Source organism: Bombina bombina, unplaced genomic scaffold (assembly GCF_027579735.1).
Source record: "Bombina bombina isolate aBomBom1 unplaced genomic scaffold, aBomBom1.pri scaffold_493, whole genome shotgun sequence".
Taxonomy (NCBI): Eukaryota; Metazoa; Chordata; class Amphibia; order Anura; family Bombinatoridae; genus Bombina; species Bombina bombina.
The window spans coordinates 15,001-42,598 of NW_026512178.1; the positions used below are offsets into that span (position 1 = coordinate 15,001).

General features: G+C 42.0%; 1 protein-coding gene across 1 annotated transcript in view; it reads left to right on the top strand.

Moving 5' to 3' along the window:
- LOC128644163 (MAP/microtubule affinity-regulating kinase 4-like) overlaps positions 1 to 18,097 on the top strand; it is a 26,635-nt gene extending 8,538 nt beyond the window's left edge. Inside the window, exons 2-9 of the mRNA XM_053696870.1 lie at positions 1,683 to 1,785; positions 2,949 to 3,019; positions 7,366 to 7,602; positions 7,787 to 7,906; positions 11,463 to 11,562; positions 14,552 to 14,619; positions 14,738 to 14,835; positions 18,013 to 18,097. Of these exons, the coding sequence (XP_053552845.1) occupies positions 1,683 to 1,785; positions 2,949 to 3,019; positions 7,366 to 7,602; positions 7,787 to 7,906; positions 11,463 to 11,562; positions 14,552 to 14,619; positions 14,738 to 14,835; positions 18,013 to 18,097 (882 nt within the window). The remainder of the gene's footprint in view (positions 1 to 1,682; positions 1,786 to 2,948; positions 3,020 to 7,365; positions 7,603 to 7,786; positions 7,907 to 11,462; positions 11,563 to 14,551; positions 14,620 to 14,737; positions 14,836 to 18,012) is intronic.
- The last annotated feature ends 9,501 nt before the right edge of the window (positions 18,098 to 27,598 follow it).

The following is a 27,598-nucleotide window of genomic DNA, read 5'->3' on the forward strand; positions in this document are numbered from 1 at the left end:
GAGATATTGAAAGGGGAGAGGGAGAGCAAAAGAGAGGTGAGAGAGAGAGCAAAAGAGAGGTGAGAGAGAGCAAAAGAGAGGTGAGAGAGAGCAAATGAGAGGGGAGAGACATAGCAAATGAGAGGGGGGAGGGTGAGCAAAAGAGAGTGGAGAGGGAGAGCAAAAGAGAGGGGAGAGGGAGAGCAAAAGAGAGGGGGTAGAGGGAGAGCAAAAGAGAGTTGGAAGAGAGAGCGCAAAAGAGAAGGAGAGAGAGAGCGCAAAAGAGAAGGGGAGAGAGAGAGCAAAAGAGAAGGGGAGAGAGAGCAAAATAGAGGGAAAGAGAGAGAGAGGAAACAAGAGGGGGAGAGAGAGCAAAAGAGAGGGGGAGAGAGAGCAAAAGAGAGGGGGAGAGAGTAAAAGAGAGGTGGGAGAAAGAGCAAAAGAGAGGGGGAAAGGGAGAGCAAAAGAGAGGGGAGAGAGAGAGAGCAAAAGAGAGGGGGGAGAGAGAGAGCAAAAGAGAGGGGGAGAGAGAGCAAAATAGAGGGGGAGAGAGAGCAAAAGAGAGGAGGGAGAGAGAGAGAACAAAAAAGAGGGGGGGTGAAAGAATACGCCTGGATGCAGCGTAAGCTGCCTCCAGGTAGATTCCGAAAATGGCAAAAGAGAGGGGTTAGAGAGAGAGAGCAAAAGAGAGGGGGGAGAGAGAGCAAAAGAGAGGGGGAGAGAGAGCAAAATAGAGGGGAAGAGAGAGCAAAAGAGAGGGGGAGAGGGAGAGCAAAAGAGAGGGGGGAGAGAGAGAGAGCAAAAAAGAGGGGGGGTGAAAGAATACGCCTGGATGCAGCGTAAGCTGCCTCCAGGTGGATTCCAAAAATGGCAGGGTGGTGCCGTCACCACAATAGACTGCCCTCTGGGCAGGCTTTCCCACTAGTTATTATTATTATAGTTTTATAGATCGAGCAAGTAATGTTTGCATCTTATTGGTGGCACTGCTTCCTAATGTCAGCCAATATGAGGGGTTTAATGCTAATTGGTTTTGCTCATGCATGAGATCCATTCTAAGCCTTTTTGGGGTACCTGGTAATAAGTCAAAGGGGTAGACTTATTAAACAGCGGGTGTTGCTTTCTACCCACAAAGTTTTAGGTCCACCTGAAATTTAAGTTAAGAAGCTGCTCTTTAACTTGATGATTAGGTGGTGGACTGCAATCATCCCGATCTGATGGCCGCGAATGTGCAGGGGGCAGCATTACACAAGCATTTTACAAGAAATGCTTGTGCAATGTTAAATGCCGACAGCATATGCTGTCGACATTTATAGATGTCGGGCAGACATGATTCACTACAGCCAATCATGTCCACCCGGCATTGCTACAGCCAATCATGTCCGTCTGGTGAAAAATGTAAATTTGTTGCTGATTATTAAAAATTTGGGTTGTGATCAGGACAAACACGACTGGCACATGTTAAGTGTATCATATTTTTTTTGTGGCAAAACTAATAATGTAAAAAGTGCTTCTGATAAACAGTGAAAATGGCTGACTTTGATCTTTTCAACATCACAAATGGCTCATCTAAAGCCTTTAACATGCAGATAAATATCACATGATAAATTGTGATCAACCTCTAAATCCTCTTGGTCAAATGTAAAATGTGTCAAGGTGAAAACACAATGTATAATAATAAAGATAAATATCTTATATGTTCTCAGGTCGCGATAAAGATCATTCAGAAGACTCGGCTGAGTCCTGCTAGTCTGCAGATGGTAAGGAACGTTGTAAACCTCTCTGGTAAAACAGCGATCACACGGGCTGGTATAATACATTGCTGCCTGTATATACTTTTCCAGATAAAGTTACTAGTTATCTAGAATTCCAGTATGAAAAGTAGATATAGCTGGTGCATAGGGCTGTTAAAAACATCACAGACTCTTTAGATTTTATAAATTATTAGCATTTCCCACTGTTATGGTCACAGGGTTGTATATAAAAGGGAACAGGAAAAAAATAGAGGAAACACAACGGAACAGAGGCACATTCATAGTGCTTTGCAGACTATTTAGAACAGTAGCAGACTTAATCAATAAAGGGCCCTGGTGAAAAAAATTTTTTAGGGCCCCCCAAAGGTAACTCAGTAGTAATAAAATACATGCTGTTCTGTAATGAATTTGAGGATAGATAGATGGACCTGCAACCTGCACTAAAAAAGGCTCCCAAGCATTAGGTTTGTACACCTTCTGCACTCACCTATATATAGACTGGCTATTATGGCCCCTCCAGCACTTTGGCCCTGGTGCCGCTGCACCAAAAGTAGTTCCGCCCCTGATTTAGAGGGTTCAGTTTTTACAGCTGTTCTATAATGAATTTGAGGATAGATAGATGGACCTGCAACCTGCACTAAAAAAGGCTCCCAAGCATTAGGTTTGTACACCTTCTGCACTCACCTATATATAGACTGGCTATTATGGCCCCTCCAGCACTTTGGCCCTGGTGCCGCTGCACCAAAAGTAGTTCCGCCCCTGATTTAGAGTGTTCAGCTTTTAGTGGTCATTAGTTGAAGCCTTTTCCAGCAGACCAGAAATGATGGGGATTCGATGCAGCATCCCCTGCTTAATAAATCAACCCCTATAAGTGAAACACTTCTATTGACTATAATCTACATATCTACTTTTAGTTTAAATCCTTTTTATATATATTTCTCTTTACACCTCACTATAATTTGTGTTTATTTCTTCCTCTCGTAGTCATTTTTATGACCTTTGTAGATTATTCTGTTTAATATTTTCATTTTTGTTGAATTGCTTTCTGTTTCCTTTTCCTTCTTAGGCTTCTCTTTTTGTGTCATTCTTTTTATCTTTCTACTTTTGTAATTATTTTTAAAACCTTTACTTCCAACTTCCCCTGTCTATCTCCTTTCATTGGTAAATTGCAACATTATTTTAATATTTTCTTTCTAATCTTAATTATCTTAAACACAGGGGACCTCTTTGACTATATAGCTGAACAGCAGGAGTTATTTGAGGAAGAGGCACAGAATTTATTCCACCAGGTAAATCATTTAAGCTAATGTAAACCTCCACTAACGCAGCTAAATGTACAGATCGGAAAACTATTAGAACATGAAACAAGATTTGTTTAGACTCACTTTAGTTTTTAAACAGCTTGAACAAAGCTTGAACAAGGTATTAAATTAACTTACGCCTAGATTTAGAGTTTTGCGGCCAAAGGGGTGCGTTAGCTACGCCTGTTTTTTTTCCCCCCGCACCTTTTAAACAACGCTGGTATTTAGAGTTCTCAGAAGGGCTGCGTTAGGCTCCAAAAAGGGAGTGTACAGGCATTTTTACAGCCACTGCAACTCTAAATACCAGCGTTGCTTACGGACGCGGCCAGCTTCAAAAACGTGCTCGTGCGCGATTCCCCCATAGGAAACAATGGGGCAGTTTGAGCTGAAAAAAAACCTAACACCTGCAAAAAAGCAGCGTTCAGCTCCTAACACAGCCCCATTGTTTCCTATGGGGAAATACTTCCTAAGTCTGCACCTAACACCCTAACATGTACCCCGCGTCTAAACACCCCTAACCTTACACTTATTAAACCCTAATCTGCCGCCCCTGCTATCGCTGACCCCTGCATATTATTTTTAACCCCTAATCTGCCACTCCGTACACCGCCGCAACCTACGTTATCCCTACGTACCCCTAATCTGCTGCCCCTAACACCGCCGACCCCTATATTATATTTATTAACCCCTAATCGCTGGTTTTGACGGCTAACGCAGAACTCTAAATCTAGGCGTTAGTTATTGTTTTGTTTACCTATAAGATGTGTTTGATTTCACTTTTCAAAAACCTGGCATTTACCCACTCTTGCTTTCTTCTCAGCTCGCCTCTGCAATGACGTATTGCCATAATAAAGGTGTGGCCCATAGAGATCTAAAGGTAAGAGTATGATTCTTACCCCCCCCTTAAAGTGATGGTAAAGAGCATGACTAAAATTTCCATGGTATTTTTTATAGGTTAAGGGACTGGTAAGGACTGTATTATAAGATTATATCCTTTAAACTGATATAGCAATAATAGAGTTTGGCTTCCTTGTTTGCTACAGAGAAATGTGTAGTTGCATCTCAAGGGCTGGGATTTGATTGGCTATTCTAGCTTCCCACATAACATTGTAGCCCTAGGCCTACCGATGCAACACAGGTCGTATCCTTACTAGATATTAGATTCCCTGAATGTAAATGCACGCTCTAGATCAGTGTTTCTCAACCGCATTTTAATTATAGCTGAACTAGAGCACAGGTGAAATAATCAGCTGATCAGTAACCATGGTTACTAACCTGCTCTCACCCATCAGAACATTATTTCACCTGTGCTCTAGTTCAGCTATAATGAAACTCTGCTCAAGATAACTGGTTTTCAAACTTGTCCTCAGGCCTCCCCAACAGGCCAGGTTTTCTAGATTACCTTGGAAGAGAGCAGGTAAAATAATCATGTTTACTAATCAGCTGATTGTTTCACCTGTGGTCTAGTTCGGATATTCAATAAAACCAGAACAAATAATGAAAATGTAAGTTCTGAAGAATTGACCTTTGTCTATATAGAGAGAGAAAAAGATAAGATTAATAGGCTGGCTATTTAAACAGATTCAACATATTTGAATGTTGAATTTTTAAAGAATATATTGTATTTTCAATAAACAAATCCAGCTATTTCAAATACAATAATTAATCTAAAAGAACAATTTCCTTAACATTTAATAGTCTGCAAATAGTATAACAAGTCAGTGGAAAATCATTATAAAAGAAACAAATGATATAACACTTTAGCCTTTTTATTTATCTAACCATCGGCTAGATTATGAGTATTGCGGTATGAGAGAAAAAGCAGCGTTATGGGTCATAACGCTGCTTTTTCACCTACCGCTGCTATTACGAGTCTTGTCAAAAAAGCTGTCCTGCACACTTTTTTTGGCAATACCGCAAATCAACTTACGCAATTTACATAAAGCCTTTTTTCAATGGGACTCCCATAGCGCCGGTATTACAAGCTTTTCTTGGGAGGCCAAAAAGTGAGCGGTACAGCCCATACATAGATCCGTAACGCATTCTAAAGTCATTAGTTATGAGTTTTACGCTACAAAGCTATAGCATAAAACTCTTAACTAAAGTGCTAAAAAGTACACTAACACCCATAAACTACCTATTAATCCCTAAACCAAGGCCCTCCCGCATCGCAAACACTATAATAAAAATATTAACCCTTAATCTGCCGCTCCGGACATCGCCACCAATATAATAAACATATTAACCCCTAAACCACCGCACTCCCGCATCGCAAACACTAGTCAAATATCATTAACCCCTAATCTGCCGCCCCCAATGTCACCGCCGCCACTATACTAAAGTTATTAACCCCTAAACCTAACCCTAACACCCCCTAATTTTAATATAATTAAAATTCATCTAAATAAATATTACAATTATTACCTAAATAATTCCTATTTAAAACTAAATACTTACCTGTAAGATAAACCCTAAGCTAGCTACAATATAGCTAATAGTTACATTGTACCTAGCTTAGGTTTTATTTTTATTTCACAGGTAAGTTTGTATTTATTTTAACTAGGTAGAATAGTTATTAAATAGTTATTAACTATTTATTAACAACCTAGTTAAAATAAATACAATTTTACCTGTAAAATAAAACCTAACCTGTTCTACACTAACACCTAACATTACACTACAATTAACTAAATTATATTAATTAAATACAATTATCTAAATTACAAAAAATAAAAAACACTAAATTACAGAAAATAACAAACAAAATTATCAGATATTTAAACTAATTACACCTAATCTAGTAACCCTATCAAAATAAAAAATAAAAACCTAGCCTAAACTAAACTACCAATAGCCCTTAAAAGGGCCTTTTGCTGGGCATTGCCTCATAGAAATCAGCTCTTTTACCTGTAAAAAAAAAAAATACAAACAACCCCCCAACAGTAAAACCCACCACCCACACATCCAAACCCCCAAATAAAATCCTAACTAAAAAAACTTAAGCTCCCAATTGCCCTGAAAAGGGCATTTGGATGGGCATTGCCCTTAAAATGGCATTTAGCTCTTTTTCCTGCCCAAAACCCTAAGCTAAAAATAAAACCAACCCAATATACCCTTAAAAAAACCTAACACTAATAGGATTGAAGCTCAATCCTATTGCTGATCCAATCAGCTAATAGGATTTTTTCACCTTAAATTCCAATTTTTACAGGTAAAAGAGCAGATTTATTTGGGGCAATGCCCCGCAAAAGGCCCTTTAAGGGCTATTGGTAGTTTATTGTAGGCTAGGGTTTTTTTAATTTGGGGGGGCTTTTTTATTTTGATAGGGCTATTAGATTAGGTGTAATTAGTTTAAATATTTGATAATTTCGTTTGTTATTTTCTGTAATTTAGTGTTTTTTTGTAATTTAGTTTTTAATTAATGTAATTGTAATGTAAGATGTTAGTGTAGAAAAGGTTATGTTTTATTTTACAGGTAAATTTGTATTTATTTGAACTAGGTAGTTAGTAAATAGTTAATAACTGTTTACTAACTAGTCTACCTAGTTAAAATAAATACAAACTTAGCTGTAAAATAAAAATAAAACCTAAGCTAGCTACAATGTAACTATTAGTTATATTGTAGCTAGCTTAGGGTTTATTTTATAGGTAAGTATTTAGTTTTAAATAGGAAATATTTAGGTAATAATTGTAATATTTATTTAGATTTATTGTAATTATAATAAAGTTAGGGGGTGTTAGACTTAGGGTGGCGGTTTAGGGGTTAATATATTTATTATAGTGTCTGCGATGTCAGGAGCGACAGATTCGGGGTTAATACGTGTAATGTAGGTGGCGGCGATGTCGGGGTCGGCAGATTAGGGGTGTTTAGATGTGTTTTTTATGTTAGGGTGTTAGGTTTAAACATAACTTTTTCTTTCCCCATAGGAATCAATGGGCCTGCGTTATGGAGCTTTACGCTGCTTTTTGCAGGTGTTAGTTTTTTTTTAACCGGCTCTCCCCATTGATGCCTATGGGGAAATCGTGCACGAGCACATAAAATCAGCTTACCGCAGCACTGGTATGGAGCTCAATTTTGCTCTACGCTCACTTCTTGCCTGCTAACACCGGGTTCTTAAAAACCTGTAATACCAGCGCTGTAGGGAAGTGAGCGGTGACAATAACTTGCAAGTTAGTACCGTACCCCTCATAACGCAAAACTTGTAAAACAATAGGTGTTTTGGGGTAAGTCTTTTGGTATAAACCAATAAAATATTTAGCCTATGTTAGTTGAGAATAAAAGATTAGAAAATCAGTAAAATATAACCTCTTTTAAATAACCTTTACTTTTATAGGCAGAGAATATACTGCTAGACAGCAATGGAAATATTAAAGTTGCGGACTTCGGCCTAGCTACCATCTATGGCCTTGGTGCCAAACTGAAGTTACAGTGTGGCACACTAAGCCACCAGGCACCAGAGATCTTGTTAGCCATGGAATATGAGGGCCCCCAGGTGGACATATGGAGTATGGGGGTCATCTTATTCAATATGGTTTGTGGATATCGGCCATTTGTTGGGCAGAACCACTGGGTAAGTAACTAAAGTATCATTTGTTTCACATTTTATTCCCCATGGCCAATTGAGAATATTATGACACAACAGAGATGTATTACTAGTAGACCAACAGCAGCACACGTCATATTCTGTACAAAAGTAGTGATTCAAATGTTACCTCACAACTTTACTGACCCTTCCTTCCTACTGCTTTTCTTAGGAGATATGTGATCAAGCCATCAGTAGAAGCTTTACTGTCCCTCCATATGTGTCCACTGAATGTGAGGCCCTGATAAGGAAAATCCTTGTACCAACACCAAGTGAGAGGGCAACATTGGAGGTAAGGCACAAACTCTATTTATTTTTATACAATTTCAGACATTCTCCATAGACCCACATAGCTTTATTAAAAACAGAACCATGTCACATATACGTTAGAGTTCAGTGATCTGAGAACTTAATTCCATGAGTGGTTAATGTGCACAGTAACATGTTTACACAATAGATAATACTTCACTGTGCTATTATTTCCTGATTAATAAATTAATGATAGAGGGATACGTTTAACAGAAGGGTTATGTTTACCACACACATATTTTCTATGTTCTCCCAGATATTTATACACATACACTGTAATCCTGCTTGGTTTCCTGACCCTCTATATACAAACTGCACCTCTGCCTGATCACCTGACCTCTATACACAAATACTGTAAACCTGCCTCATCTCCTGACCCTCTATACATACACATTATAACCCTGCCTGATCACCTGACCCTCTAAACAAACACACTGTAACCCTGCCTCATCTCCTGACCCTCTATACATACACATTATAACCCTTCCTGATCACCTGACCCTCTAAACAAACACACTGTAACCCTGCCTGATCACCTGACCTCTATACACAGATACTGTAAACCTGCCTCATCTCCTGACCCTCTATACATACACATTATAACCCTGCCTGATCACCTGACCCTCTAAACAAACACACTGTAACCCTGCCTGATCACCTGACCCTATAAACCCACACACTGTAATTCTGCCTGATCACCTGACCCTCAAAAAACAAACACATTATAACCCTGCCTGATCACCTGACCCTCTAAACACACACATTATAACCCTGCCTGATCACCTGACCCTCTAGACACACACATTATAACCCTGCCTGATCACCTGACCTTCTATACACACACACTGTAACCCTGCCTGATCACCTGACCCTCTATACACACATTGTGACTCACTGTGATCACCTGACCCTATATACACATACTGTAACCCTGCCTGATCTCCTGGCCCTCTAGATACACACTCTGTAAGCCTGACTGGTCACCAGTTTCTCTATACACACACTGTAACTGTGCCTGGTCACCTGGCCCTCTATACACACACACTGTAACTGTGCCTGGTCACCTGGCCCTCTATACACACACACTGTAACCCTGCCTGATCTCCTGACCCTCTATACACACACACACTATGAACCCTGGTTAATCTCATGGCCCTCTAGATACACACTAAGCCTGACTGGTCACTAGTTTCTCTATACACACACTGTAACTGTGCCTGGTCAACTGGCCCTCTATACACACACACTGTAATTGTGCCTGGTTACCAGTTCCTCTATACACACACGCACACTGTATCTGTGCCTGGTTACCAGTTCCTCTATAAACACACACTGTAACTGTGCCTGGTCACATGGCCCTCTATACAGACACACTGTAACTGTGCCTGGTCAGCTGTTGCTCTATACACACACACTGTAATTGTGTCTGGTCACCAGTTCCTCTATACACACACACTGTAACTGTGTCTGGTCACCTGTTCCTCTATACACACACACTGTAACTGTGCCTGGTCACCTGTTCCTCTATACACATACACTGTAATTGTGTCTGGTCACCAGTTCCTCTATACACACACACTGTAACTGTTTCTGGTCACCTGTTCCTCTATACACACACACTGTAACTGTGTCTGGTCACCTGTTCCTCTATACACACACACTGTAATTGTGCCTGGTCACCTGTTCCTCTATACACACACACTGTAACTGTGTCTGGTCACCTGTTCCTCTATACACACACACTGTAACTGTGTCTGGTCACCTGTTCCTCTTTAAACACACACTGTAATTGTGTCTGGTCCCCTTTCCCTCTATATACACATACTGTAACTGTGTCTGGTCAATGTTCCTCTATACACACACACTGTAACTGTGTCTGGTCACCTGTTCCTCTTTAAACACACACTGTAATTGTGTCTGGTCACCTGTTCCTCTATACACACACTGTAACTGTGTCTGGCCACCAGTTCCTCTATACACACACACTGTAATTGTGTCTGGTCACTTGTTCCTCTACACACACATACTGTAACTGTGTCCGGTCACATGTTCCTCTATACACACACACTGTAACTGTGTCTGGTCACCTGGCCCTCTATACACACACACTGTAATTGTGTCTGGTCACCTGTTCCTCTATACACACACTGTAACTGTGTCTAGTCACCAGTTCCTCTATACAAACACACTGTAATTGTGTCTGGTCACTTGTTCCTCTACACACACATACTGTAACTGTGTCCGGTCACATGTTCCTCTATACACACACACTGTAACTGTGTCTGGTCACCAGTTCCTCTATACACACACACTGTAACTGTCTGGTCACCTGTTCCTCTATACACACACACTGTAACTGTGTCTGGTCACCAGTTCCTCTATACACACACACTGTAACTGTGTCTGGTCACCTGTTCCTCTATACACACACTGTAATTGTGTCTGGTCACCTGTCCCTCTATACAAACACACTGTAACTGTGTCTGGTCACCTGTTTTTCTATACACACACACTGTAACTGTGTCTGGTCACCTGTTCCCCTATACACACACACTGTAACTGTGTCTGGTCACCTGTTCCTCTATACACACACACTGTAACTGTGTCTGGTCACCTGTTCCTCTATACACACACACTGTAACCTTGTCCGGTCACCAGTTCCTCTATACACACACACTGTAATTGTGTCTGGTCACCTGTTCCTCTATACACACACACTGTAACTGTGTCTGGTCACCTGTTCCTCTATACACACACTGTAACTGTCTGGTCACCTGTTCCTCTATACACACACACTGTAACTGTGTCTGGTTACCTGTTCCTCTTTACACACACACTGTAACTGTCTGGTCAACAGTTCCTCTATACACACACACTGTAACTGTGTCTGGTCACCAGTTCCTCTATACACACACACTGTAATTGTGTCTGGTCACCTGTTCCTCTATACACACACACTGTAATTGTGTCTGGTCACCAGTTCCTCTATACACACACACTGTAACTGTGTCTGGTCACCTGTTCCTCTATACACACACACTGTAATTGTGTCTGGTCACCTGTTCCTCTATACACACACACTGTAATTGTCTGGTCACCTGTTCCTCTATATACACATACACTGTAACTGTGTCTGGTCACCTGTTTCTCTATACACACACACTGTAATTGTGTCTGGTCACCAGTTCCTCTATACACACACACTGTAAACTTGCTTGATCTCTTGGTCTTCTAAAACACACACTGTATTCTGCATGAAGTCACATCCTTTTCATTATACACAAACTAGCACTGCATTATCTCCCAATCTTTTCTTTACATACATTCTGTAACCTTTCCTGATCTCCCTGCTCTCTGCACATAAACACACTCTGCTGCCCTGTATACATATTCTGTACCATTCTCTAGCATTGCATAACTTTCACTAGGTGATGTATATATATCCTCTCATTACCAGGTGGTGCCTCCAGAGAATCTTTTTCAGATTTTAAGACACATCCAATGTTTAAAATGTAACATTAACTTATATCTCATTGTAGGAGATTCTGCAGGACCCGTGGCTTAATATTCTGTCCAATACTGACCTGCCGAGTCCACCTATGGAGCCAGAACAAGACCATCTGGTTCCTCTTTCCACAGGTGAGATTTTTTAACTACATCAGATTTAGTAATAGGATGCAGTGTTGACCTTGTATACTCTGCTAAGGATGTCTTAGGGATAGATTTGTCTAGAAGCTTTTATAAATGTATATTTTACTGTAGGAGATCTGCCAGTTTTAAAATGGGAACAGACATTAGTTATAGCAGATTAGTGGTGCCACAGTCTACAGATCACACCTGGAGTGAAACTGGTGCTAAGCAGGTCTTCCTCAGTTTGCAGAATTTAATTAACATGATAATGAACTCCCAGATCATGTGATACTATTGTGTGTCTGCATAATAAATACAATGGTCTAGATTACGAGTTGTGCGTTAGGCTTAAAAAGCAGCGTTAGCCGGTCCTAATGCTGCTTTTTAACGCCCGCTGGTATTACGAGTCTTGCAGGTACAGGTGTACCGCTACTTTTTTGGCCAGACTTGGCAATACCGCAAATCCACTTACGTAAATTGTGTATCCTCTTTTTTCAATGGGACTTGCATAGCGCCGGTATTACGAGTCTGCCAAAAAGTGAGCGGTAGACCCTCTCCTGTCAAGACTGGTACCGCATTTTAAAGTCAGTAGTTAAGAGTTTAACACTACAAAGCCGTAGCATAAAAACTAAAGTGCTAAAAAGTACACTAACACCCATAAACTACCTATTAACCCCTAAACCGAGGCCCTCCCACATCGCAAACACTAAAAGAAATATTTTAACCCCTAATCTGCCGAACCGGACATTGCCGCCACTATAATAAATGTATTAACCCCTAAACCGCCACACTCCCGCCTCGCAAGCACTAGTTAAATATTATTAAACCCTAATTTGCCGTCCCTAACATTGCCGCCACCTACCTACATTTATTAACCCCTAATCTGCCTCCCCCAAGCCGCCACTATATTAAAGTTATTAACCCCTAAATCTAAGTCTAACCCTAACACTAACACCCACTAACTTAAATATAATTAAAAGAAATCTAACTAAAAATTCCTATCATTAACTAAATTATTCCTATTTAAAACTAAATACTTACCTGTAAAATAAACCCTAAGCTAGCTACAATATAACTAATAGTTACATTGTAGCTATCTTAGGCTTTATTTTTATTTTACAGTCAAGTTTGTATTTATTTTAACTAGGTAGAATAGTTATTAAATAGTTATTAACTATTTAATAACTACCTAGCTAAAATAAATACAAATTTACCTGTAAAGTAAAACCTAACCTTAGTTACAATTACACCTAACACTACACTATAATTAAATATATTAACTAAATTAAATAAATTAACTAAATTACATACAATTAGCTAAATTAAATTAAATGATCTAAAGTACAAAAACAAGCAAACACTATTAAACAAATTACAGAAATTTAAACTAATTACACCTAATCTAATAGCCCTATTAAAATAAAAAAGCCCCCCCCCCCCAAAAAAAAAAAAAAAAAAACCTAGCCTAAAATAAACTACCAATGGCCCTTAAAAGGGCCTTTTGCGGGGCATTGCCCCAAAGAAATCAGCTCTTTTACCTGTAAAAAAAATACAAACAACCCCCCAACAGTAAAACCCACCACCCACACAACCAACCCCCCAAATAAAACCCTAAATAAAAAAATCTAAGCTCTCCATTTCCCTGAAAAGGGCATTTGGATTGGCATTGCCCTTAAAAGGGCAGTTAGCTCTTTTGCCGCCCAACGTCCCTAATCTAAAAAATAAAACCCACCCAATACACCCTTCAAAAAACCTAACACTAACCCCCTGAAGATCGACTTACCGGGAGACGTCTTCATCCAAGCCGGGCGAAGTGGTCCTCCAGACAGGCAGAAGTCTTCATCCAAGCCGGGCAGAAGTGGTCATCCAGACGGCATCTTCTATCTTCATCCATCCAGCGCGGAGCGGGTCCATCTTCAAGACATCCGACGCTGAGCATCCTCTTCATCCGACGACTAACTCAGAATGAAGGTACATTTAAGTGACGTCATCCAAGATGGCGTCCCTTAGATTCCAATTGGCTGATAGAATTCTATCAGCCAATCGGAATTAAGGTAGAAAAAATCCTATTGGCTGATATCTATTTAATATCTATTCTACCTAGTTAAAAAAATACAAACTTGCCTGTAAAATAAAAATAAACCCTAAAATAGCTACAATGTAACTATTAGTTATATTGTAGCTATCTTAGGGTTTATTTTATAGGTAAGTATTTAGTTTTAAATAGGAATAATTTAGTTAATGATAGTAATATTTATTTAGATTTATTTAAATTATATTTAAGTTGGTGGGTGTTAGGTTTAGGGTTAGACCTAGGTTTAGGGGTTAATAACTTTAATATAATGGCGGCAACGTTGGGGGTGGCAGATTAGGGGTTAATAAGTGTAGGAAGGTTGTGGCGACATTGGGGGTGGCAGATTAGGGGTTAATAAATATAATGTAGGTGTCGGCGATGTTGGGGGCAGCAGATTAGGGGTTAATAAGTATAATGTAGGTGGTGGCGGTGTCCGGAGCGGCAGATTAGGGGTTATTAATATAATGTAGGTGTCGGCGATGTCGGGGGTGGCAGATTAGGGGTTAATAAGTGTAAGATTAGGGGTGTTTAGACTCGGGGTTCATGTTAGGGTGTTAGGTGTAGACATACATTTTATTTCCCCATAGGAATCAATGGGGCTGCGTTAAGGAGTTTTACGCTGTTTTTTTGCAGGTGTTAGACTTTTTTCAGCCGGCTCTCCCCATTGATTCCTATGGGGAAATCGTGCACGAGAACGTTACACCAGCTCACTGCTGACTTAAGCAGCGCTGGTATTAGAGTGCGGTAATGAGCAAAATTTTGCTCAACGCTCACTTACCTGCAGCGCTGGTATTACGAGTTTTTAGAAACCCGTCGTTAAACTCGTAATCTAGGCGAATAAATGGTAGCATATCTATATATATTCTAAAGACATATTACCTGTTTTAGCTGTAAAATAATATGTGCTCTTCTCATTCCACTTAGCTTGTCCAGTCATAGGGGAAGAGCCTGAGAACATCAGCAGGCAGGAGACACCATCACCCCCTTGTATGGTGAGTATTTATGTGGCTTTCTACAACTATACCCTTCATAACATTCACATCATCATGTTGTCTATACTATTTTTTTTCTACTTATTCCCCTTTAACTCTGTGTTTTCTGCACCACCAGGACAACGCACTTACACCTGTGGCAAGTGACATTTCTTGTCTGCCTCAACCAGATTTAATGCTGGAGGAGGAGCATAACACCGTGAGCAGTAACAGCAGGTAAGGTGTCAGGTTTCTCTAAATCCCTTTTCTCTGCACCACTACTGCACTCTTTATATGATTTTGTGTCTGTAGAGTCTAAGGGGCATGACCGCTGCTCCATAACTTGTCTGCCTGCTCTGAGGCCGCGCACAGAAATCAACCTGATCGAATATGATCGGGTTGATTGACACCCCGTGATTGGCCGCAAATCTGCAGGGGGCGGCATTGCACCAGCAGTTCACAAGAACTGCTGGTGCAATGATAAATGCTGACAGCGTATGCTGCCGGCATTTATCGATGTGCGGCGGACATGATATGCTACTTTGTATCATGTCCGCTCGCACATTGATAAATATGCCCCTAAGGGGTAGATTTATTAAATGTCGAGCAGACATTATTCGCTGTAGCGAATCATGTCCGCACGACCTCGCTAAATGCCGACGGCTTCTAATTAACTTCCATTTCAGGTGCACCTGAAATGATTGGCGTAAAAAGCAGCATCTGCTGCATAATAAATCTACTCCTAAAACTAATCTCTAAAGGATAGAGCATGACATATAAATCATATTCACATTTGTCTTTTTTTCTTTTTATCTGGTATGACATCCAGTCTCAACTTATACAGTAACTTCCCAGTGTTCCCTGAGCAAAGAGGACTACTTGTTGTATTTTGCTTATATATTATTGTCACCTTTGCTAAGTGTCAAACAGCTGATTAACTAGCGCTGTTCTGATAAATGATCTTTGTAACTACCATGTTTCTATACAGTATAGATACAGACTTACAGCTCCTTCAGCTAGACATGCCATACAATAACTCTACTGACACCAAACCTTTTCCAGTCACCCAATTAAAGACAATATACCAAATATTTTTGGAAAAAGTAAATAAGGACTTAGGGGCCTTTTTATGAAATGTCTGTCCGACATGATCCGATCAGCATATCATGTCCGACAGACATCGCTTAATGCGGAGAGCAATACACTCTCCGCATTCAGCATTGCACCCGCAGCTCTTGTGAACTGCTGTTGCAATGCCGCCCCCTGCAGATTCGCGGCCGCTAGAAGGGGGTGTCAATCAACCGACCGTATTCGATCAGGTTGATTTCATGCAATCTCTGTCTGCCTCCTCAGAGCAGGCAGACAGGTTATGGAGCAGAGGTCTTTATACCGCTGCTTTATAACTGGTGTTTCTGGCGAGTCTGAAGGCTCCCCAGAAACACGGCCCTTCAAGCTCCATACGGAGCTCAATAAATGGGCCTCTTAGTATATGTTATTACTGACCTCACATTTGTCATAAGTTATACCTTCTGAAACATTTATTAATATGAAACAATTATTATTCTACTAGTCCTAAAGCCTGTTTACACGGGCCATTTTTTGCAGTACAGCAGTCCCACCCCTTGCTCTCTCTCCCTCTCTTTTGCTCTCTCTCCCCCCTCTCTTTTGTGTTCTCTCCCTCCTCTCTTTTGCGCTCTCTCCCCCCTCTCTTTTGCTCTCTCTCCCCCCTCTCTTTTGCTCTCTCTCCCCCCTCTCTTTTGCGCTATCTCTCTATTCCCCTCTCTTTTGCGCTCTATCTTTCCACCTCTCTTTTTTGCGCTCTCTCCCTCCTCTCTTTTGCGTTCTCTCCCTCTATTTTGCTCTCTCTATCCTTTCTTTTGCTCTTTTCCCTCTCTTTTGTTCCCTCTCTCCACCCTCTCTTTTGCTTTCTCTCCCCCCTCTCTTTTGCTCTCTCTTCCCACTCTCTTTTGCGCTCTCTCTCTCCCCCCTCTCCCCCCCCTCTCTTTTGCTCTCTCTCCCCCCCTCTCTTTTGCGCTCTCTCTCCCCCCTCTCTTTTGCGCTCTCTCCCCCTCTTTTTTGTGCTCTATCTTTCCCCCTCTCTTTTGCACTCTCTCTCACTCCTCTCTTTTGTGCTCTCTCTCTCCCCCCTCTCTTTTCTGCTCTCTCTCCCTCCTCTCTTTTGCGCTCTCTCCCCCTCTCTTTTGCGCTCTCTCTACCCTCTCTTTTTCGCTCTCTCTCTCCCCCTTTCTTTTGTGCTTCCCTCTCCCCCCTCTCTTTTGTGCTCTCTCTCCCCCCATCTCTTTTGCGCTCTCTCTCCCCCCTCTCTTTTGCGCTCTCTCTCCCCCCCTCTCTTTTGCGCTCTCTCTTCCCCTGTCTCTTTTGCACTCTCTCCCCCCCTCTCTTTTGCTCTCTCTCTCCCCCCTCTCTTTTGCGCTATCTCTCCCCCCCTCGCTTTTGCTCTGTCTCTTTCCCCTCTCTTTTGCTCTCTCTCTATCCCTCTCTTTTATTCTTTCTCTCCATCCCTCTCTTTTGCTCTCTCTCTCCCCCTCTCTTTTGCTCTCTCACTCCCCTCGCTTTTGCTCTCTCTCTCCCCTCTATTTTGCTCTCTCTCTCTCATCTCTTTTGCTCTCTCTCTCCATCCCTCGCTTTTGCTCTCCCCCCTCTCTTTTTCTCTCTCTCTCTCCCTCTGTATTGCTTTCTCCTCCTCTCTTTTGCTCTCTCTCTCCCCCCTCTATCTCCCCCCTCTCTCTCCCCCATATCTCTCCCCATCTTCTCCCTCTCTCTCCCCCTCTCTTATTTTGCTCTCTCTCTCCCCCCTCTCTTTTGCTCTCTCTTTTCCCCCCTCTTATTTTCTCTCTCCCCCTCTCTTTTTCTCTCTCTTCCCTCTCTTTTGCTCTTTCCCCTCTCTTTTGCTCTTTCCCCTCTACTTTGCTCTCTCTCCCTCCTCTCTTTTGGTCTTTCCCCTCTCTTTTGCTCTCTCTTCCCCTCTCTTTAGCTCTTTCCCATCTCTTTTTGTCTCTCCCCCTCTCTTTCTATCTCTCTCCCCTCTCTTTCGCCGACCACACCTGTCCCTTCCCTCTGCCACACCCGGCCCGGCCCCACCACGCCCAACCATGCCCTGAGCCACGTCCTGCCACCCTCACTTTCGCCGCACCATGCCGCAAACAGCAGATCAGGTAATGCCAGGTGTGTTTGTCCTTGTGCTGTCTCTACTGCGCATGACAGCTTCGGACAAACACACTTGGCTTTTTATATTATAGGATTATTCTATACAAATGTATTAAAGCAAAAAGTCAATTACGTATTTATCTCATATTCTCTAACATATTTGTTGTATACATGATAATGTATTTATGATATATATAAATCCTGTCAATATTCATATTCTAATTGTTATTTTCTCACTATCATTAGCTCACCTATTACAGATGTCCCCAGGAAGACCACATGGCAGCGGTTCTGCGATCGCCTTCTAGAATTTGTTATCTGGTGTCGCTAATTATGAAACATCACAGCTGTCATCACTTGGTCTACTGATTAGAAACATCTAAAATGACATCAAAATAGAACAACTTAATAACATCTTAATAACATCTTAATAACAACTTAATAACATCTTAATAACATCTTAATAACATCTTAATAATATGGCCATTTAACATCTTGCTTTTAAGCCTACTCTAAGGCCATAAACTATATCAATATTGTGACTTTTCACCTTCCTTAGCCAGGATTTTACCACCACATGGCTGAGGCCTTGTATTATAAAATTTAATATCTAATAAAGAAGTGCCACAGATTCATGTGATTCAAGTCTGTATTAACTTTCTAGCATTTACTTAAGGGGATAGAAAAGTAAAAATTAAACTTTCATGATTCCGATAGAGCATGCAATTTTAAGACACTATTAAATTCACTTTTTTTTGACTATTATAAAATGTGCTTTGTTCTCTTGGTATCCCTTGTTGAAAAAGAAAACGCACATATCCTACACTAGTGGGAGCTAGCTACTGATCTGCACATATTTGTCTCTTGTGATTGGCTAACTAGATGTGTTCAGCTAGCTGCCAGCAGTGCAATGCTGCTCCTTCAGCAAAGGATAACAAAATAATGAAGCAAATTTAATAATAGAAGTAAATTATAACGTTTTTTAAAATTGTATGTTCTATCCACATCATGAAAGAAAATGTTGAGGTGTCCTGACCCTTTAACCCCTTGAGTGCTAATGACGGCTCTGAGCCATCACAGAGTTTCCCACTATGGTGCTAATGACGGCTCAGAGCCATCACTAGCACTCTCCCACCTTGAAGGAGATCTGGGGGCTCCCTCCCGCTCCTACCCCAGCGATCGGGCCTGCATAGTAAGAGGCATCGGCGGGGCTTCACGTTATGCGTGGTGACATCACGCGCAATAACGTGATGACTTCACTGCACAACTTTATTAATACTTAACAATGTTAAATATAGGAGCAGGGGGCATGCTGCTTAGAAGCCTGTATCTCAGGCATCTAAGCAGCTACAGACCCCCAAGACCCAAAGGTAATTGCCTAACCTTTCCAACAGTGTAAGTCTTGGGGAGCTGAAGAAAAAGGATTAATAGTTAAAATGAATGTAATGGATTAGCACTATAAGATATATAGTTATACAGGTTATCAGTTTAATATCTATTAACAAAAACACTTACACATCTATTATCAAGATGACCCACACTATATGCCCAAGTGTTAACTGCTTTCATGGTTTGTCGCTGAGGAGATTAGATTGAATACAGAACATTGGCGATGCTGCAATTCCCTAACATAAGTCATTGCAACAAGAACCAATCTACTGCCTGGGAATTTACAGCTGCATAGTCCCTTGTAGACTGATGCTAATGCAGTTATTTCACCCAAAAAGTATCCCTTTACAGTGCTCTCCACAGATAATGTTGTCAACCAGAAGGACCAGGTTGTGGCAGTGTAATACTTTGCAATATTCTTTGTTTATAAATGTTATCCAAAGCAAAAAAATGAAAACAATTATGTTGAAATATGTTTTATTAAAGGGACACTGAACCCAATTTTTTTATTTCGTGATTCAGATAGAGCATGAAATTTTAAGAAACTTTCTAATTTATTCCTATTATCAAATGTTCTTCATTCCCTTGGTATCTTTATTTGAAATGCAAGAATGTAAGTTTTTTTGGTGAACAACCTGGGTTGTTCTTGCTGATTGGTGGATAAATTAATCCACCAATAAAAAGTGCTGTCCAGAGTTCTGAACCCCGAAAAATCTTATATGCCTTCCTTATCAAATAAACATAGCAAGAGAACAATGAAAAGTTGCTTAAAATCGCATGCTCTATCTGATTCACGAAAGAATAAAATTTGGGTTCAGTGTCCCTTTAACATAGAATAATCCACCTATACATTGATGGTACATTGACTATTCATATAGCTTACATCCCGTTAAATGGATATTGATGTATAAATCTTGGTATTGACAAATACCGTAAAGTAAGGGAGAGAGGGTGGTAAAACAGGTTAAATGTTCCCTTCAGTTCAGCATTCCGTTTATCATAGTTCTCCAATAATTTTCTGAGAGTCTGCATATCTGTCCCTTAACAGTCCCCATAGAAGCTTATACAATCTTGTATAATGTGGGGTAAAACAAAAACAGTATTCATGATACAACATTTTTTATAAATAAACTAACATTTCAAATTAACTTGGTAAACATCAACTGTCAAATTCTGGGAGTTTTGAATTATTCTTCTAAGCTGTGTAAGAAGATCTTCCAACTAATTAGTATATCCTGAATTCTATGGAGGCGTTGTGTGGTGATTTAGTGTATCCCTTATGTCTCTATTGCTTAGGGACCCACTGTTCTCTCTCTGTCTATTGCTTCACAAGAGTCTTTGTTCATTATCCAGTACAACCATCCAATACAAGTATCCAGGATGCTGATTCTGACATAGCATATATATTATTAATGTTATTAATAACTTCTGGCCATGACGGGGATCCTACTTTCCAGTACTTGGCGATACAAATTCTGGTCGCCGTACAGAGAATTCTAATAAATGTGTTAATTGTAGAGCTAAAGGCTTTCTCAGGTGTATGCAGTAGGGCTTGGGAAGCTGACAGAGAGATGGGCTCATTAAGTAACATGCTCCATATCCTATAATATAAAAGGCCAAATATGTTTGTCCGAAGCTGTAGAGACAGCACAAGGTCAAACACACCTGGCCTTCAACACACAGACCTGGCATCTGGGGCCGACCATGCGTGAAGGGGCAGGCAAAAGAGGGGGTGATAGAGAGAGCAAAAGAGGGGGGATAGAGAGAGCAAAATAGAGGGAGAGAGACAGCAAAAGAGTGGGGGGAGGAAGAGCAAAAGAAAGTGGAGAGAGAGAGCAAAATTGGGGAGATAGAGAGAGCAAAAGAGAGGGAGAGAGACAGCAAAAGAGATGGGGGAGAAAGGGGAGAGAGAGAGCAAAAGAGAGGAGAGAAAGAGCAAAAGAGGGGGGAGAGCACAAAAAAAGGGAGAGAGAGGGGGGATAGAGAAAGAGCAAAAGAGGGGGGAAAGAGAGAGCAAAAGAGGGGGGACAGAGAGAGAAAAAGAGAGAGGGGGAAGCAAAAGAAAGGGGAGAGAGAGCAAAATAGGGGAGATAGAGACAGCAAAAGAGAGGGGGAGGGAGAGCAAAAGAAAGGGGAGAGAGAGAGAGATAGAGCAAAAGAGGGGAGCTAGAGAGAGCAAAAGAGAGGGAGAGAGACAGCAAAAGAGAGGGGGAGAAAGGGGAGGGAGAGAGCAAAAGAGAGGGGAGAGAGAACAAAAGAGAGGGGTAGAGCACAAACGAGGGGAGAGAGAGCGTAAAAGAGAGGGGGGGAAGAGAGAAGGCTGAGAGAGAGAGCAAAAGAGAGGGGGAGAGAGAGCAAAAGAGAGGGGAGACAGAGCGCAAAAGAGAGGGGGAAGAAAGGGGGAGAGAGCAAAAGAGAGGAGAGAGAGAGCAAAAGAAAGGGGGAGAGAGAGAACAAAAGAGGGGGGAGAGAGAGTGCAAAAGAGAGGGGGAGAGAGAGAGCAAAAGAGAGGGGATAGAGAGAGCAAAAGAGGGGGGATAGAGAGAGCAAAGAGAGGGAGAGAGACAGCAAAAGAGAGGGGAAGAGAGCAAAAGAAAGGGGGGAGAGAGAAAGCAAAAGAGGGGGGATAGAGAGAGCAAAAGAGAGGGAGATAGAGAGCAAAAGAGAGGGGGAGAGAGAGAGCAAAAGAGAGGGGAGAGAGAGCAAAAGAAAGGGGGGAGAGAGATCAAAAGAGGGGGGATAGAGAGAGCAAAAGAGAGGGAGATAGAGAGCAAAAGAGAGGGGGAGATAGACAGCAAAAGAGAGGGGGGAGAGAGCAAAAGAAAGGGGGGAGAGAGATCAAAAGAGGGGGGATAGAGAGAGCAAAAGAGAGGGAGATAGAGAGCAAAAGAGAGGGAGAGAGACAGCAAAAGAGAGGGAGAGAGACAGCAAAAGAGAGGGGGAGAGAGAGAGCAAAAGAGAAGGGGAGGGTGAGAGACAGCAAAAAAGAGGGGGAGAGAGCAAAAGAGAGGGAGGAGAGCACAAAACAGAGGGGGAGAGCGCAAAAGAGAGGGAGGAAAAGAGAGGCGGAGAGAGCAAAATAGAGAGAGGGGGTAGAGAGTGATAAAAAGAGAGGGAGAGAGAGCAAAAGAGAGGGGAGAGAGAGCAAAAGAGAGGGGGGAGAGAGATAGCAAAATAGAGGGGGCAGAGAGAGCAATGTGAGGGGGTAGAGAGAGAGTGAGGGGTGGAACCGCGTGTACACGGGCTTTAGGACTAGTGTTTGCTAATTTGTCCCAGATTGTTTTTACCTTTTGTCTGTAATGCTCGTGGGATATTCCCCTAAAAGACCGAACTCGGCCAGTAGTTTTCTTATCCCGGCGTCGAGCCGGAATGATAGGGAATATCCCAGAGTAGAGAAAGTTTTCAAGATGAGGTAAGCGGCACTCACCACAGGCAGGATAGTCTTCGGCAGCAACAGGCAGGGAATCAGAGAAAGGCAGTTTAAAGGTAAACCAATAGAATTCTCAAGCAAGCAGGGTTAGGCAATGGTAAAGCAGTCCAGAGATAAACCACTAGGATGATCAGGCAGGCAGGGTCTGGCAACGGTAAAGCAGTCCAGAGATAAACTACTAGGATGTTTAGGCAGGCAGGGTGGTCAGACAAGCAGAGTTCAGCAGCAGTACATCAATCCAGCAGTTTAGGGGTTAACAGGCAGAGTGGTCAGACAAGCAGAGGTAAGCAGCAATATAACAGTCCAGCATACAGCAATAATAACACCCAGGAGAACACTAAGTAACATCTATACTTGGGCAGTGATAGGTAGCAAGTGAGTAACTTAAATAGGCGCAGGGTTCGTGCCACAGGAGATCCTGACCGGCTTAAGAATGGAGGAAGCGTGCAGCGATGATGTCACCACTGCACGCAGAGAGGAGCCGACTCCTCCCTAGGCAATGAGCAGAACAGCAGGCGGTGTGGCGCAACATAGCCCCCCTCTCAAGGGTCCCCTTTGGGAACCAAAGTCTACCTCAAAGTATGAGCAGCATGGAATCTGGAGACCAAAGATGGAGCATGCACATCACGGGCAGGAACCCAGGAACGATCCGCCACAGAGTAACCCTTCCAATGTACCAGATACTGCAGTTGTCTGTGCCTGTATCTGGAGTCCAGGATCTTAGCAACCTCATATTCAGGGTCACTACAGACCAGGAGCAAGGGAGGAGGAGCTCAGAGCTGAGTATATCTACTCTTGATGTAAGGCTTGAGTAGTGATATGTGGAAGACTGGGTGTATGCACAGGGTTTTGGGCAAGGCCACTTTGTAGGCAACAGGAGACAGTCTTTTCAGGACTTTGTATGGACCGATAAACCTAGGACCTAATTTTTACATGGTTGACGTAGACAAATATGTCAAGTAGAGACCCAAACACGTTCACCTACCGAGATGGCATGTACAGAAGCTCTATGATGATCAGCAAACTCTTTGTATCTAGAGACAGCTGAACGTAGCTGAGAGTGAATGCGTTGCCAATGAGTAGTGAGTTCAGTAACGTGTTAGTCTGCAGCAGGAACCCCAGTGGACTGAGCAGAAAGAGGGAAGACACAAAATGAATACCCTGCTGTGGCTTGAAATGGAGAACATTGAAGAGAAGAGTGCCAATGAGTGTTTCTTGCCAGCTCAGCTAGGGGTAACAACTCAGACCAGTTGGTATGGAGAGCGTTGACAAAGGCTGTAAGGTAGGCTTCGAGATCCTGGTTTACTCTCAGTTAGTCCATTGGTCTGGGGATGGTAGCCAGAAAACAAGAAAACAGTGGTTCCAATCCACTTAGAAAAGGCTCTCTAAAAGGTAGAGAAGAACTGTGGACCTCTGTCGGAAACAATATACACAGGAATGCCATGAAGTCGTACCACATGCAAGAGAAAAAGAGACGATAATTCTTGGGCAGAAGGCAGTTTGGTTAAGGGTACAAAATGAGCCAGTCTGGAAAAGCGATCCACCACAACCCAGATAACTGTATGGTGGTCAGAAGGAGGAAGGTCCTCAATGAAATCCATTGTTATGTGTGTCCATGATTGTTTGGGAATGGATAATGGTTGGAGCAAGCCAGGAGGCAGGGATCGTGGAGTTTTGTTGGCAGCACAAGTTGTGCAGGCTTTCACATAATCCTGAGCAATAGACTTCATAGTAGGCTACCATACGTGTTGGGAAAGACGCTTAAAAGTCCTTGTCAAACCAGGATGTCCTGAGAGTTTACTATCATTAGCCCAGGACAGCACAGGAATGCGTATGTTCAAAGGTACAAAAAAGATAGCGGAAGCCACTTGGGCTTCAGGACGTTTACTAGACTGGGCATACTGCAGTCTTTGAAGAAGGGTGGTGTTCAGTTGAGCAACCACACAGGAGGGAGGTATGATGTGTTCAATAGGAGTTTCAGTCTTCTTGTTTTTAGTCCCAGGAAGATAAGAAACTACAAAGTTAAAACGGGAAAAGAACAAGGCCCATCTGGCCTGTCGAGGATTGAGTCAATGAGCAGTCTCTAGGTAAGTCAGATTCTTGTGGTCGGTGAGAATCTGAATAGGCGGTGCCTTCTAACCAATGGCGCCATTCAGTCAAGGCAATCTTAATGGCTAGGAGTTCACGATTACCCACATCGTAATCTCTCTCTGCAGGAGTAAAGTGTTTGGAAAAAAATGTTACAGGGTGCGACTTGGAGGTTAAAGGATCCCTTTGGGTTAGAATTGCTCAAGCCCCTATCTTTAGGCATCAACCTCTAAAGTGAACTGTAGATCAGAATCAGGATAGCGGAGCACAGGAGCAAAACAAAAAGCCTTTTTTAGATGAGTGAAGGCATATATGGCCCCAGGGGGCCAATGTTTGCAGTCTTTGTTCTATTTTGTCAATTCTGTGAGTGGAGCGACTGTTTGAGAAAAGTTTCTTATAAACTTGCGGTAATAATTGGAGAACCCCAAGAATCTCTGTAATTCCTTTAATGAAGTAGGTTGAGGCCATTCTAAAACTGTGGTGAGTTTAGCAGGATCCATGGCAAAACCTTCTTTTGAGATGACATAACCAAGGAACTGGATCTGAACTTGATCAAACTCAAATTTTTCTAGTTTGGCTACCAAAGAATTGTCTCTGAGACATTGAAGTACCTGTTTCACGTGCTTATGATGCTCCTCCAGAGTGGAAGAGAAAATAAGGATGTCATCCCAGTAGACGATGACAGAGCGATTGAGGCGTCACGGAACATATCGTTGACAAATGCCTAGAAGACTGCAGGGGCGTTAGACAGCCCAAAGGGCATTCCGAGGTATTCGTAATGCCCTGATCTTGTGTTGAAGGTGGTCTTCCATTCGTGGCCTGGTAAGATATGGATCAGATTGTATACCCCACGTAAGTCCAGCTTGGTGAAGAAGCGAGCATTCTGGAGTGAGTCATACAGTTTGGAGATCAAAGGAATGGGTTAGTGATTCTTGATAGTTATGTTGTTCAAGGCCCTGTAGTTGATGCAGGGTCTGAGCCCACTATCCTTCTTACTGACAAAAAAGAATCCTGCCCCAGCAGGAGAGGACAAAGGGCAAATTAAACCTTTAGCTAGGTTCTCTTGGATGTACTCCTCCATGGATTTGGTTTCAGCTTCGGAGAGTGGATAAGTCCTGCCTTTAGGAAGTGGGGCTCTGGGAAAGAGGTCGATTTTGCAGTCATAAGGACGGTGGGATGGGAGCCTGTTGGCTGCTTTTTTCTCAAACACATCTGCAAAGTCCGCATATACTGAGGTAAGGTTTGGGGTAGTCTGTATACTGGCTATGGGGATTCAGAGCAGAGGAGTGACTTTAGCAAGACTGGAGTGGAAACAGGAGTTACCCCAGGAGGCCAGTTGTCCTTCCGTCCAGTCAAACTGTGGATTGTGTATACGAAGCCAAGGAAGACCAAGGATGACAGGCTGTGCTGGGGAATGAATGACCTCGAACTGCAGCTGTTCGGTATGAAAGACTTCCACAGTCAGGGGTGCTGACTCAAAATGGATCAACCCTAAACAAAGGGGGGTGTTATCCAGAGTAGTTATTTTGAGACAATGCCTTTTCTGCAGAAGAGGCAAGCCAGCTTTAATCATAAAACGGTAATCCAGAAAGTTTCCAGCTTCCCCTGAATCAATGAAGGCTTGAGTGTGGACAGTATTCTGAAGGAAGGTAAGGGTAACAGGTACCAGAATCCGAGAGGAGTGAGGGGATTTAGTAGTGATTATGCTTAGAGGTACCCCAGTGTTATCCCCTAAGCATTGGCTTTTCCCAGCCGAATGTCGTAATTCTTTAGTTGGTGGGTGTTCGATCCACAATAAAAGCATAGTCTCAATCTCCTTCTTCTCTGTCTGTCAGACTCTGAGGGTTTGAAGGAGGAGAGATCAATGGGTTCCTCCACTGGGGTAACTGGAGCTGTTGAAGGGGTAGAGGATACCACATCCTTTCTCAGAACTCAGAGAAAATACACAGACTTTTACACTCAACCGCTTCAATTGCCCTCTAACTTACTACAGCTTGATTTCAAACACATCCTTTCTCAGAACTCAGAGAAAATACACAGACTTTTACACTCAACTGCTTCAATTGCCCTCTAACTTACTACAGATAGCCTTCTGGAAAACAGCTTCATTATATTTTACCTACTAAGTTGTTTTATTGTATGTGTTTGTATACTTAGTGATAATTCCTTTTGTTTTGTTTCTATTTTAAATGTATATATTACAAGCTGTGCTAGTCATAATTTGCACACCTCTAGCTCATTGCACATTTTATCAACTTTGTCTGACATTATGTTAAGTTAGTTTAAGCAGCTCTTGTCCATTTATCTGTCTATTTGTTTATGGTTTTATTTCGCCCCTTGAATGTGTCAGTCTTATCTCTGTAATATTTTGTTTTTTTATGTCTTTTTTTTTGGTTTCTGCATGATTGACCCTTAGCTTTAAAATGTCCATAAATGTACCCTCCCACCCATTTAACACACTTTTGCTCTCTCCTTCAGCTTAATTTCAAACACATCCTTTCTCAGAACTCAGAGAAAATACACAGACTTTTACACTCAACTGCTTCAATTGCCCTCTAACTTACTACAGGTAGCCTTCGGAAAACAGCTTCCCTCCCACCCTACCCCTCACCCCACCCACCCCAAGCTCATTTCCTCATTTATAGATAGCCTCCCACACAACTTTCACTCTCCTGAAATGACAAGTGCAAACACTGATCAGCACATCCTTACATTCCCTTAACCCTATAGAATACACAGTACTTTTGTAATATTATGTTTCATATACCTTTTGTTCCCTTATGCAATTGTTACAATAATTCTGTGTCTTATGTTTTTAACTGGTTCCCAACTCTGTAAAAATGCTCAATATATTCATATTCCTTTTTGCTACCCTTTGTCTCTATAACAAACTACACTATTCAATTACTCTTTCTCTCTCTCCAC